The 14447-nt window shown below is 34.0% G+C and overlaps 1 protein-coding gene across 2 annotated transcripts; it reads left to right on the top strand.

The window, feature by feature from the left end:
- Nucleotides 1-11: 11 nt before the first annotated feature.
- LOC121368017 (cell cycle checkpoint control protein RAD9A-like) lies at nt 12-13016 on the top strand. 2 transcript variants are annotated; one of them, XM_041492527.1, is made up of 13 exons: nt 12-110; nt 1734-1804; nt 2603-2752; nt 3440-3554; nt 4082-4181; nt 5838-5944; nt 6249-6355; nt 7605-7669; nt 8908-9054; nt 9594-9692; nt 9937-10147; nt 11129-11227; nt 11921-13016. In XM_041492527.1, the coding sequence occupies exons 1-13, from the start codon at nt 77-79 to the stop codon at nt 12026-12028; spliced, it is 1413 nt and encodes a 470-aa protein (XP_041348461.1). In that variant the 5' UTR covers nt 12-76; the 3' UTR covers nt 12029-13016. The 2 variants fall into 2 exon arrangements, with proteins under 2 accessions (XP_041348461.1, XP_041348460.1); XM_041492526.1 differs by having other exon boundaries at nt 9937-10165.
- The last annotated feature ends 1431 nt before the right edge of the window (nt 13017-14447 follow it).

Below are 14447 nucleotides of genomic sequence, written 5' to 3'. Positions count from 1 at the left end.
AAATTATTCGGCAAGTCAGTGTCATGGCGGTCAAATCGAAGTTTAGAAATGTTGTGTTACAAACAATGTTATAAACATGAAGTGTGTTATTCCTGGAATCAATGTGAAAGGTCATATGATTAAAAACAATTATACCATGTTTTAATGCAGCTTTAGCAACAAATAGTAATGTTGATTTTATGTATATTTATGATAAAACATAACAATATTCATTTGTATTGTCACATAATCATGATAATGATAATTGTGTAAACATGTTAAAATGCTGAATTAAAGGTACATTTTAAGAATTTAGAATATATTATCAACCTGCACCTCTTCATTTTATAATTTTTACACAGTCCTGTCTGGATTTCAAACCAGCAGCTTTTGGCATGGTGCACAATAGTTCATTAAAATAAACCTCGACATATTCTGACAAGACAGTTTACACGTAGCATCGTTCTGAGCAAAATTGTGGTCAAAATAATGAATGACATCCCATTCCCCCACCCCAGTTGTGTACTTTAACTCAAAAATACTTACATTATCTTCACTTTGAATTGCAGAAAAGAAATCTGACAGCGATGTGTTTCAGAAGTACGCTGTCATTTTAAGCTATTATTATTTATTCTTATTGGCAGGAAATAAAAGTTAGAACAGTCTTGTATGTGGAAAAGGATAGGTGAAATAATTACTCATTCCAAGTGCCCAACATTCCAGAATAAAGGGAAATTAGAATAAAATAAAAATAAAATACATATAAAGAAATTACAATGAATAAAAATTAAATATAAATTTAATATATAAATGAAATAAAATAAGTGAATAAAAATAAATATAAATTAAAAAAACTATATGAAATAAAATTAAGTAATTAATTGAACACATTTTGCTTATTTGCCAGTACTTGTTCTTTTGGTGTTCCATTTAAAAACAAAAATAACACTTTTAAATAACTTTGTTGAAAAAAATTGTAAAATTTATTGTTGCCCCTAGCTAAAACAAAAGGTTGCCATGGAAATTTGCTAAAAAAAATTATTTTGAAAGCAATACAAGTATTGACAGAACAAAATGCTTGTTGTCTTCAGTAATTTAAGAAAAACATTTGGACGATTTTAAACTTAGAAACAAAATACTGTTTATATACATGATTGAAATCAGTATGTATTTTATGAATTAAAACATTGGACAATAGTGCATATGTGCATGTATGTAAAAGATCTCTTGCTGGTAATCAAAAAGAGTAGGCCATGGAATGGCAGCAGCAGGTTTCCTCACTCAATATTTGTGTAGCCTTTGACCATACATACATGTATATGTCCAATTTAATATAGGGGCGGGACGTAGCCCTGTGGTAAAGTGCTCGCCTGATGCACGGTCAGTCTGGGATCGATCCCCGTCAGTGGGCCCATTGGGCTATTTCTCTCTCCAGCCAGTGCACCACGACTGGTATATTAAAGGCCGTGGTATGTGTTATCCTGTCTGTGGAATGGTGCATATAAAAGATCCCTTGCTGCTAATCGAAAAGAGTAGCCCATGAAGTGGCGACAGCGAGTTTCTTCTCTCATTATCTTTGTGGTCCTTAACCATGTCCGGCGCCATATAACCATAAATAAAATGTGCATCATTAAATAAAACATTTCCTTCTAATTTTATATAACCATACACGTAGATAAAAATAAAACATTTCTTACTTTATTTGAAGAATACATCCATGTCTTTTTAATAATGATTTATCATTATTGTTGCAGTTTTTGGTCGAGCCATTCACTCTTTCTCCAGGATAGGAGAGGAGCTGTACATAGAACCATTAGAACAAGGGGTAAGATACATACATACATACATACATACATACATACATACATACATACACATACATACATACATACATACATACATACATACATGCATACATGTATAATAATTAATATGCACACATGTATGTATGACTGTATGTTTTTCTTTTGTTTTTTGCTTTGTATAAAGAATTTGACATCTAGTTGACTGAATATCTACACCCAATACATGTTCCATTGAAAAAGTGGGCTTTTGGGAGAAATGTTCAATCATAGTTTTTTGTTGTTTTTTTATGAACATAATCATTAATTGGCACAAACTAAATAATACTCTAATTTTGATTTTAGGGATGTGAGAGCTACACGGAAATGTGTAAATGAGCTTTTCCATTTAGTCTAAAAAAAACTATGCAAAAACTAAAAAACAAATGTAGTATCGCACGACCGCAAGTAGTATTCGCGCGTAGTACATTCCGTTGGCTGGATTTCGTCAGCTTTGCTGCGATTGGTCAGTTTTGTCCAATCCAGGATATGCTATTTGAAAGCCTTTGTTCAACTTGGGAAGAAAGAAGGGGAGCAGTAAGCTTTTCTGTCCCAGCCCCTCTCACATTCCTGTGATTTAGACAATTACTGTTGAGGGGTATACCATCAGGTCTCACCCTGCCCTTAGCCAAATTAGCCAACTGCTAATTGTTTATGCAAAGTGGCTACAACATTTTGCACTAATTTTTCCCATTTTTAAAACAAAATTATTTTCAGTGTGAGCCCTGGTACATGTTTGTAGATATATCTGTAGATATTAGTGTATCTTAATATCATTTCAGTTGGCTTTGAGAACTGTTAATTCATCACGTTCAGCATTTGCTTGTTGTATTTTTGCGCCGTCTTTTTTTCAACATTACAATGATGGCTCGGGGAAGATTAACACACAGGAAAGTGAAGAGGAAGGCTTCAGGTGTAAACTTGCCATGAAGGTAACATGTTAAAAAACACAACCATATTTCAGAATCTGTGGTTTTCATAATCCAGTGAAACATTTTCATGAATACAAGTACAATGTATTGTAAAACAGTAATTTGTTTTGGGTTTTGTTGGTGGTTTTTTGTGTAAAATGTGGATTTGTAAAACAAATCCCTAATAACTACAATGTTTATATATTATCACTCAGTGGTGAAATAAGAAATAAATCAAAATCTAAAAGGTATGTTTTTATACAGGGAGTTATCCATGCACTCTTTGGTCTGAATATCGGCCCCTTCCTGAAAAACAGTGGCACTGAAAATTCCCAATCTCTGCACTAAAATTCCCAATATATGTAAAATATTATGTCTGTTGTAATAAATTAATTTAACACTGGTGTACTGCAGCATTCAGTGGCCTGAAAAATATCCCAAATATGATTTACTCAATTTTTCCCAATCCCGTCAGGCATGGGACCCTAACGAAAAGTCCTGGATAAATCCCCGTTGTATTACTTAAATGATGTTAATTCTGATGCATTCATTGACAATGTAATACAGCAATCATTCATGTTTGAACTTTCATTATATTTAAAACTTTAATTAAATTTCATTGATAATGTTTGTTTTGTGTATATATGTGTGTGTGTCTATATATATATATATATATATATAAAAATTCAAAATGTTTTGTGCATGCAGTCCATCCTGTCAGTGTTCCGGTCAATGTCAAGTATTGAGAAATCTGTTGAGCGGGTCAAGATCACTCTGAACAATGACGAGTCAAGGCTGGTCTTCCAGTTATACTGCAAACATGGTGACTGCTTTTTACGGAGGGTTTAATCAGCAAAAATTTACATGTACAAGAATGTGTTTCCAAACAGTTAATGTAGTTAATATTAGTGATGTTCCAATGATCAATTATAATTTTTAAAATTGATCTGTTTGGCTCTACCAATGTGATGATTGATTATAAAAATCTGTAATCGATCGTGTGGAAAAATGTTAACTGTAATTGTTCTAATTCCACATTAGATTATGAAATTGATGTAATTATATTAGGGTTGGTGTTTGTTTTCATGTGTACATAAAGAAAAGAAATATAGAGTCTTGATACCGGTGAACGTAACAGTAGGGGTATGGTGCTTACTATTAAAATCCTTATTTTCATATATAAATTTAGTTAAAAATTAAATTATAAACGAAAAGTATATATATGACATTTTGATAAATTGGTGCCTCAGAAATATATGTACATGTTAATTTGTATAATGAGTTTGAATATTATGTACCACTGAGTCTTAATCAGTTAATACAATGTGATGTTTATTAACACAATTTTAGGTATTGTGAAGACACACAACCTGGCATTTATAGAGTGCGAAACACTGGAAGCTGTCTTCTCTAAGGATATGTCTCCAAATCTCCTAACAGCTCCACCAAAGTGAGATCACAGTACTCTGACTTGTAACATGTAGATTATATTATTCCATCAGCTAATCATATATTAAAAAAAATTAAAATCATATTGTAAACTTTTGATTGATTTGTTAATTGTAACAGTTACTAGTCAAATTGGCAAAATTGTGATATGAAGTGGAATGTTTATAAGTTGTTTTTATACGGTATTATGGTATGGCGTTGTCCGTTTCTCCGTATGTCCATCTGTTAACCTTTTTTTGTCCAGACCATATCTTGCATACAGATGCATACAGAACCATCAAACCTCACATGTAGGAACAACTTGGGATGGCAGTGTGTGGCATACTATTATTAGGTCACTGTGGCCTACTTTTCACGGTCTACTGCACATAACAGTAAATCCTTGTCCGGACCAGTCTTGCATACAGATGCATACAGGACCATCAAACCTCACATGTAGGAACAACTTGGGATGGCAGTGTGTCGCGTACTATTACTAGGTCACTGTGACCTACTTTTTACGGTCTACTGCACATAACAGTAAATCCTTGTCCGGACCATATCTTATATACAGATGCATACAGAACCATAAAACCTCACATGTAGGAACAACTTGGGATGACAGTGTGTCGAGTACTATTACTAGGTCACTGTGGCCTACTTTTCACGGTCTACTGCACATAACAGTAAATCCTTGTCAGGACCGTATCTTGTATACAGATGCATACAGGACCATCAAACCTCACATGTAGGAACAACTTGGGATGACAGTGTGTCAAGTACTATTACTAGGTCACTGTGGCCTACTTTTCACGGTCTACTGCACATAACAGTAAAGCCTTGTCCGGACCGTATCTTGTATACAGATGCATACAGGACCATCAAACCTCACATGTAGGAACAACTTGGGATGGTGGTGTGTCGCATACTATTATTAGGTCACTGTGACCTACTTTTCACGGTCTACTGCACATAACAGTAAATCCTTGTCTGGACCATATCTTGCATACAGATGCATACAGGACCATCAAACCTCACATGTAGGAACAACTTGGGATGGTGGTGTGTCGCATACTATTACTAAGTCACTGTGACCTACTTTTCACAGTCTACTGCACATAACAGTAAATCCTTGTTCATATCATATCTTGCATACAGATGCATACAGGATCATCAAGCCACATGTAGGAATAACTTGTGATGGAGGTTGGTCCAAAACAAACTGTTCATTCATCTCATTGCAAAAATTTCACATAATTAGAATTGAATCATACCCGTAACATATTCATTAATATAGATATGGTTTTCCATCAAACTCCTGATGGGCGTATCATGTACCTCACTGGTACTCTGGTTTTAAATGCTTATCGTGTCATACATGTATCATATTCATAGATGTAAACTAATTTTTAAACGCCCATCTTTGGTATGGCATTGTCTGTACGTCTGTCCACACTGGATACAGGTGAGTGCTCTACCACTGAGTTACCACCAGCTATATTTTACTCCTTGTTCAGAGTTGTTCACAGAACCTTTAATTATATATATCACTGATATTTGTTTTTTTAATTTGCAATTATATATTCAACGGTTTTATCCTTCTAACTCCATATAGTTGTTGGTATTTTGTTATATACCAGTTGGTAATGTTTTCTGGGATTTTTTTTCCTTTTCTTAGACTGTTGTGTGATGTCGTGGTGAACTTTCAGAACAACCAAGAGGAGATAACTCTAATAGTGAAGCCAGACAAGATATCATTGAAAAACTATGTAGAAGACGAACCAGGTGATTTTTGAAGTCACCACTAGTTTACTAAATATTTAATGGCTAGTGTGGAATGAAAAAACCCTGAATGCATAAAAATATTTACTTTCATTAACAGTATATAATTAATTTTAGTTACTACATCTTTCCTTGAATGGCATTAATGACCTTTTGTTTGATTGTATGGACTTGTTAATACTGAATGATTAATAAATCAGGTAGAGATTTTATTTCTATCAGTCCCCCATGTAAAAACATTATTTAACAAATATTGTTTTTTAAAAATGAGCTATCAAGATGAAGTCAACCTTTTTCTTTTCCACAGATCCCACTAAAGTTGTTCACACTGAAATGACTCTTGTTCCAGAGGAATTTGACAATTACAGAGTTGGAGTAGACACTGATATTACATTCTGTTTAAAAGAGTTGAGAGTAAGAAAAGTATTTTCATTACATTAAAAACCTTTGCGATTTATAGTGGCGGATCGGGGGGGGGGGGGGGGGGGGGGCCTAAGTTTTGCTACTTATAATTTTTTTTATATATTAATCCCCCTCCAAACCTCCCCCAAAGTTCCCTTGGCATACTGCCTCAAGTCATTGGGCCTCTCCCCCCCCCCCCCCCCCCCCCCCTTCCCCAAATGGATTTTGGATCCGCCATTGATGTATAAAACTTTAAAGTCTAGACTTGAGGTTTTAATAAATTTTCTTTCTGGACTTTTTTGAAGTCTTGTAAGCCATGGTCCAGGTGCTCAGTAAAATCCAAATCTGATTTTCAATATGTGCAAATGTTTTAAATATATTGATTTCTAATTCTCTTGATAGGAAATGAAAAATGGAAATAGAGATAATTACCTCAATATGATTTTCCTTATTTGAGTTGTACACATTATGAAACGGATAGATTGTAATCAATTGAGACAAAAAGGACATTGCCTGAAGTAATGTTTACATATACATGTAGTCTTAGCGAGGAAACCCGCAACATTTTTACATTAGTAGCAATGGATTTTTTATATGCACCATCCCACAGACAGGATAGCACATACCATGACCTTTGATATACCAGTTATGTACTGGCTGGAACAAGAAATAGCCCAATATGTCCTCCAATGGGGATTGATCCCAGACTGACCGTGCATCAAGCTTTACCACTGAGCTATGTCCCACCCCCAAATCCTTAAAGGGACAGACCCTAGATTCAACCAGTGAAAATTAACACTAAGTTTAGTTAATCTACAAACCTGTAACACATTTGGGTAAAGTTACAATTGAGTGAAACATGAGTCTGTGACTATGAAATGGTGAAATACCCTCTAAAAATAGACTAAAACTTGACTCCATAACTGTTACTTCTCAGATGCACATGCATTTTTAAAAATATGAGAAATGCATTTTGTGATATTAAAAACACCAGGATGACCAAAAACACTTCGAATATATGGAAAGTGATAATCTAAATCATAAAATGTAAGTAAAGTATGATTTCAGTTATCAAAAACGGCTCTAATAGTAAAACAAATATGCCTTAGTGTTTAAAAACTAGGGTATGCCAACTGACCAATGTATGTCATTAAAGAAACATTTTGTTTTCTTTTTATATTCTAGTTCATGACATTTTAAGACAATTAATTTTTTAAAAAGCTCCTTTCCTAAAGTGTATTCTTTTAAAATATATTTGCAGGCCATTCTTGCTTTTGCAGAAACAACCAACCTTCCTTTAAGTATGCACTTTGAAACTGCTGGAAGGTATGTGAAGTAACCATTTTGGTTTTGGTCAGTTTTTTGAGATTGGATATTATGTTTTGTTTGTATTATTTTGATTGAAGTGTGATGACAGATGACAAATTTATTTTTTTAATTTCGGTAACAAGAAGTCTGTTCATGTGACTTTTTACCTATAATCGGTCTTATCCTACAAAAATGTTTTTTGTAAATAATTTCAGTTTGGTTTGACGAAAAAAGAAAAGTAAAAGTGTTTTGGAAATAACAAAAAATTACTATTTTTGTGTACAATCGGCTCAGAATTAAATAACTTGTAGTAAATTCCATAGTATGAAAAAAGGCATTCCTGTGGAACAGACTATAGGTAACCAATTGTACAATTACATAAATGATATTGGTGAGATATAGTTTGACTACTGATGTGCTGTATATCAAGTGTCCAAAAATTAGTCTACAATAGTATAGAATACATGCATGTTTGGAATATTTGAATAATGTTTTGGTGATCCTTAAGCTACAACTTAATTTTAGAACCTAACGATTTACCCTATAGCTGACTGAATTTAAGTTGCGTGATCAGCACAGAGACTTGTGAAATATTGTGCCCTGCATAAGTGCTTATTACATGTACAAAAAAAAGAAGTTTTGTTTCTGCTTTTACTTGTTGCAGTATGAAGCTCAGTGGTAGATCGTGTCTCTGAGTTGTAGTGGTTCATACGATAGAGCACCCTTGTTGGGGGTGTCATTAAAGGGTGTATACTACCAAATTAAATCCCATTGACGACAATAGTAACATATGTGGCTAAAACTCCTACCAAAAGCGTGTCAATCAACATAAACACCACAGACATAAATACTACCACCCCTCACTCTTAAAGTGAATCAGAAAAAATTGGGGGTGAAGCTGCTCATTTCAAAAATAACAGATAGAATCTATGACTACCCTAGTTCCACACAAAATTTGAGTACTTTTTTTACAGGTATCCCTCACATGTTTGAAGCACAAGTCTGATTGACACAGTGGTACTAGATGAAATAAAATTGCATACATTTTTTGCGTAGATGAAACTTTTTTTTTTTACTCCGAACACAATCGCATTTATCACCAATCACAGGACTTGTGGTGTTAACTTCTCTATCAAAAGTTTGGTGCACCTTGAACTTTGAGCCAGAAGTTATTTTGTTTAGTACTACCTATAAAAACATTCCTTTCTTTCTTTTAAATCCATGGTTTATTGTTTTCCTGTAATTTCTTTACCCAGGCCCATAGTGTTCAGCATAGATAGTGATGCGACATTTGAAGCTAACTTTGTGTTGGCTACGTTAGCCGATCTTGACTCACAGTCATCGTCTCAACAGCCAGTGCAAGATAAAGTAAAAAAATCTAGTAAAAACAAAGGGGAAGACAGGCAAGTATAATATGTGTGAAGTTTTAATAGTTGACCAAGTTTTTGTAATTACGCTACCATTAGGTCATGCTGTCAACATGCAAAAGAGTAAAACCAATAATAAACTCCGGGTTCGTGTTGGCTTGTTCATAGTAATTATTGCAAGCTAGCAGCAAAAATTATATCCACCCGATTTCTGGGTCTGTTCAGGAGCTTGTGCAGGAATTTTAGCAGGAGGGTCTAGACTGGCAAGTAACTTTTATAAAGGCGTTAAAACATTCTCCCCCAGAAAATGTATTGGGGGAGAGGAAAGATTTGCTTGATACGAGATGGAGTTTCAACCCCCCACACCCACATCCTGCACACATGGCTGCTGTTTATTTACTGCATTTGATCATCTATTTCACCTGTTGTAGTTTTATCATTTACTGTTTTTAACTTTCAAAACAAAGACCTGATAACTGTTGAGCACAGGTCGTTTCATTTCTATAGTCTCAGTTGACATTGTCTTCTAAGTAAATGTGAATCTTTTTGATTCCTTCATCTTTTTTTTTTTGCAGACTGACTTCTACCCAAGATGGACAGAATGGATACCGCAATTCCTCTCAGCAGAAAAGACAGACTGTAAAATGTAATGACGGACATCCTGCTGAAACTGGGTAAGAATAACATAGTAAATATTTCTGTTAACATTTACATACACTATTAAGACATGCATGTTCTGTTATAATTTATATTCTATTCATGAACAGGTTACATTCATAGACATTTAGAGCTTAACAAAGTTTCTTTGATTACTTTTAACTCTTGAATCATTTAATGGTATGACCATTATATCTGGAACAAGTCATCACCTTCTAGCTTTGAAATTGATTCCAATCTACAACATGGGTGTAATTTTAGGCATTTAGAGACAAGAGGAGACAACCCTGCCTATGATGAAATGTTGGATGAAGACATGAATATTGATGAGCAGACCATGATGCATCTGAACGCAGTAGAGGCAGAAAGTGAGATGGTTAGAGGCGATGGCCATCAGTCACCACCAGCGTCCAGGTCTTCATCCGACTCTGCTCTCAGCCAAGTGATACCACTACAAAGTACAAACATAGCGGTCAGTTCAAATGCAAATGTAAGTAGTGCAGGATTTTGCCAGTTGTGTTTGTTTTCCATGTATAGAGTGTATAGATTCATAATTATATAAATAGAACATGACATGAGTGTTCATTAGATGCCATTTGTCCTGAGTTGTTTTGAGAGTAAAAGCAAGTAGAATATTTGTTTAAATAATACATATTACATATTAGCAGAAATGCACACGAAATGCTCATAGTTTTGTGTTCAAGAAATCATTCTGAATTATTTTGCTGAATTTTATCTTGATGCTATTATTATTAGCCCAGAATTAAAATGCAAAAAAAAAAAAATTGTCATACTATATATAAATAAAAGGTAAAAAATATGGCTTGTGCACCACCCCCACTACAGATTACCATGGGCCTGAAGTTTGTATGTTTTATTTAAGTGACCTTGCTACATTAGTTTGTAAATCAAACTATGATTTAAAGATCACTTCCTGAAAGTAGAAAAATATAGCAGCCTTCCTCTAAAATTGTGTCCGAATTATGAAATGTTTGATATCTAATAGACAACGATGAATAAAGCAATATTCTTTAGTTGTGTTATTAAACAAACCAAATGGGTTTTTTTTTTCAAAACACTATTTGTTCCTAATGGTGTTGACAGTTTGTAGACTGTAGATAGCATATTGGATATTCTATTAATTATCTGTTGGCATTCCGATTCCATGTAAGATTTTCAAAACAATACTGAAATGTTCAAGTCTGCCAAGCTGAGGACACTACATCATACCTGTGATGTATGGTGATATTTGTCAGTAATATATTACTTACGTTCTTACCAATAAGTCAATGTTCATATCGAGTTTAACCTGAATGAATGAAAATTAAAGTAGTTTTAGTGTGTTCTTGCCTGTCATTACATCACAGCATTAAAACACTGAATATGTTGTCACGCATTCTCACCTTTCCCTACGAAAGAAAGCAAAGTTTACCTCTACCAATATTTTTTTTAGAAATGTGACTTGGAAAGTTCAGTGGCAGCTGATGAATCGGTGATGCAGGATGTACACGAGGAAGAGGAGTTGGTTCCTGGTACTCCTCCCAGTAAAAAGGTTTACATATATTTATTACTAATACTATTTTCCAAATAGTTTTTGTCATAATTATGTTATAAGGAGTTTGATTTTTTTAAAAATAAACTTACCTATCACAACCCCTGCAATTAAGAAAATGTGCAAGGCAAAAAAACATGCCATTGAAAAAACACCTGAATATAGTCATGGGGGGGGGGGGGAAAAAGTGCCCTGGAGAATTAAAAACAACACGGCATTGCCGATTGCCGTAGGTAATTACAGGGGTTTTATCAATAAGCCGTATTTAAATATTGCAAAATTAAGTTTCCAAAGAAACAGGCATTCCAAACTCTCCTAAAAAAAAATCCCACAATGCCTCAATGTATTGATCTGAAACTTTGTGTACATCTTTATTGTGTACCGTTACAGATCAATTTTGACTTTCATGACGATTTACACACTTTTCACAGTGTTATGTACAAATACCCAATACATGTTTCAAGCACAAGGTTACTGATGACATGAAATTGTATACATTTAATGCCCAGGAAAATATGTGGTGGGTTTACTACAAATACCGTCACTTTTGTCATTGAAGGTATGACTAGTAGTATTATCTGCACTGTCAAAAGTTAACTGCACTTCAAACTTTGACCCAGCCAGATGGTATTTGGTATACTGCTGCCTGGAAGCAACATTGTCAGTCACTAATTGTTTTAATTTTTCTTTCAGTTCCGTTCCATGTTTTTTGGACTTTCACAGAGCAGTACTCAAATGTCGCAAGTCTCGCAGAAACCAAAAACTGTTGTATTGGCTGAAGATACGGATGACGATGATTGACTTGGTTTCAGGAGAAAACCCCAGAAAAAGACTTAACAATAACTCAAAGAGCTACACGGAGTTACAGATTGTCTAGTCCAAGTGAATTAGTGTTGGAAACCCAAGCCTTTAACATACATGATCTAAAAGGTTCTTGTCAACCTTATCATGAAACACTTTTACAAATTAACAGATGTTATTCATTTGACCAGATTACCAAATCAGTGACAGTCAACACAATTTTACATCCAAAATGTCCCCAGTTAGGGGTTTTTTCATACATGTTTTTAAAAAATGTGTAAATGGTACGGTATGATCAGCTTTGGGTATCTTGAAATATTTTAAGATACCACATGAAAAGCCTCAAAATCATGTAAACAGTGTTCGAAATAAGCACTTGTTCGTTTGTTCTAACAAGAGAAAATCTGCTCGGATAAGCAAAATATACCTTGATGGTTGTCCAGTGGACAAGTGAAAATGTTCAAAGCAGTTTTATTTTGAGCAATGAAAAACAAAGTCCTTGTACCTGAATAAAACAAACCACTTATTTGGATATGTGAAAATATTGGTAGACAGGTAGATTTTTAGTGAACATTTCTGCTTATTTGTATCACTGGTAAATAAAAAGAATTTACATGTAGCCTAGCATTTCATATTAATTATTTACCACAAATGACATTAAATTTTAAAATTAGTTTTTTGAGCTATAAAAGACTATTGTTTGACTATATTTTATTGTTTAAGAGTAAAGTAATAAATTGTTTTTTTAATTCAATCATAATTGTTTACTGGTAAATCAAAGGTCTATTAGTGCCATCATGTCTGGGGAAGTACAAACAAAAGACTCCTTGTTGTTTATCTGATGTTATTTTTATATCATGCACATTTTATGTATCATGTACATAAACATGTGAAAGCAGTAATCATTATACATAGCATCTCATTTGAGTATTATTTTTTATAACTGGTGCATGTTTGTCATACTTTTTGAATAAATTATTTTTATTTACATTGTTATATTTTTATCGGCTCCATGAAATGGATGATTAACGTGACAACAAATTGAGCAGATACAATGGAATCACATTTGGTGTGATGGTGCACTGTAGAAAGCTGATATTAGCATTATCAAGTACAGTAGCCTACTTTTCAGCCATGACGGAGCACAAAAAGAAATATTCTACAATATGAAATCAACACTAATGACGCAGTGGTTAATCTGGTGGCTTTAAAGCTGGTAATGCTAGATTTGCATCCCAGTACAGGCTACAACTGGAAGAATGTGCAGCTTTGTGGGGACCTCTTGCCAGTCTTTCTCAATAATGATTACTGTAAACAGGGGAGGGTGGAATGCACATTTAAATTTTGTGTCATTAACAGACAACCTTAAGTTGCGAAATTGCATATAGGCACTGCAGATACCAATGGTTATTACACATCAGGAACATGTGGTTAGGTGCATATTCATGAAAACAACTACAGTATCGATTTGGGTTACAGTAGCATACATCTTGGACTGATAGCCCAGATAAATGAGATGTGCACCTAGGACAGACTCGGCATACTCTAGTTGCATGATGTATCTGAAATTAATTTTCCTCGTCACTTGAATATTTGGTTGTAAAGGATATTACTCTATATATTAAAGACGGTGTATATAAAAGATCCCTTGCTGCTAATGGAAAACTTGGTGGGTTTCCTCTAAGACAATGTCAGAATTCCAAAATGTTTGACATCCAGAAGCCAATGATTAGTAAATCACTGTCCTTTTGTATATTAAAGGTTGTTATTTTTGCAGTTTTATCGGAAAGTTCAAATAAAAGAAACTGGAAATAGTCTGTGGTATATGGCTGTACGTCTTCTCTTCAACACAATCTATTGCATCTCTCTGTCCTTTCTAAGTGTTCTGAATTTATCACACACACCCTCCACCATCACCACCAATTTACTAGAATGTCTTTCAAAGTTATAAAATCCTGGTGTATGTCAAGTCATCAAATCAAGCACCCCCTAGTTGAGCTTCTTAGATCCACCATAAACAATGGCTGTACAGAAATTAACATTTTAAAGAAGAAACTGCATATTTCAACTACAGCTACTAAATCATTTTAGAGGATCTTTAACCACTATGCTGAGGCCATCTTAATATATAGTAACCCCATTCAATTTGTAATTTCACAAGAGTGAGATACAGTCAGGCAACGTACAAATATGCCATTTTATGTCATAGGATATTCATCACAATATCACTAAAAGTATAGAAAGTCATCTTGATGGTAATCGGAAAACAAAAACAAAGAAAAACAAAATAGTTTTCTAAAAAGTGTATTTCTAACAAGATTTATAAAGTAATAATTTTGTATAAATGGAAACAATTTCAGTGTGCACTGCATTGAATATATAGTCTTACATAAAAATTTCACTTAAAATAAATATATTA

This window comes from Gigantopelta aegis, chromosome 3, assembly GCF_016097555.1.
Source record: "Gigantopelta aegis isolate Gae_Host chromosome 3, Gae_host_genome, whole genome shotgun sequence".
Taxonomy (NCBI): Eukaryota; Metazoa; Mollusca; class Gastropoda; order Neomphalida; family Peltospiridae; genus Gigantopelta; species Gigantopelta aegis.
This window is presented reverse-complemented; position numbering and strand designations above follow the sequence as displayed.

Bases quoted from the DNA above. Each gene is read 5' to 3' on its own strand.
- LOC121368017 (XM_041492526.1), top strand. From the start codon at position 77: ATGAAGTGTGTTATTCCTGGAATCAATGTGAAAG. The intron at 2,753-3,439 runs GTAACATGTTAA...TTGTGCATGCAG, and splicing joins GGTGTAAACTTGCCATGAAG to TCCATCCTGTCAGTGTTCCG. The intron at 11,228-11,920 runs GTTTACATATAT...TTTTTCTTTCAG, and splicing joins GTACTCCTCCCAGTAAAAAG to TTCCGTTCCATGTTTTTTGG.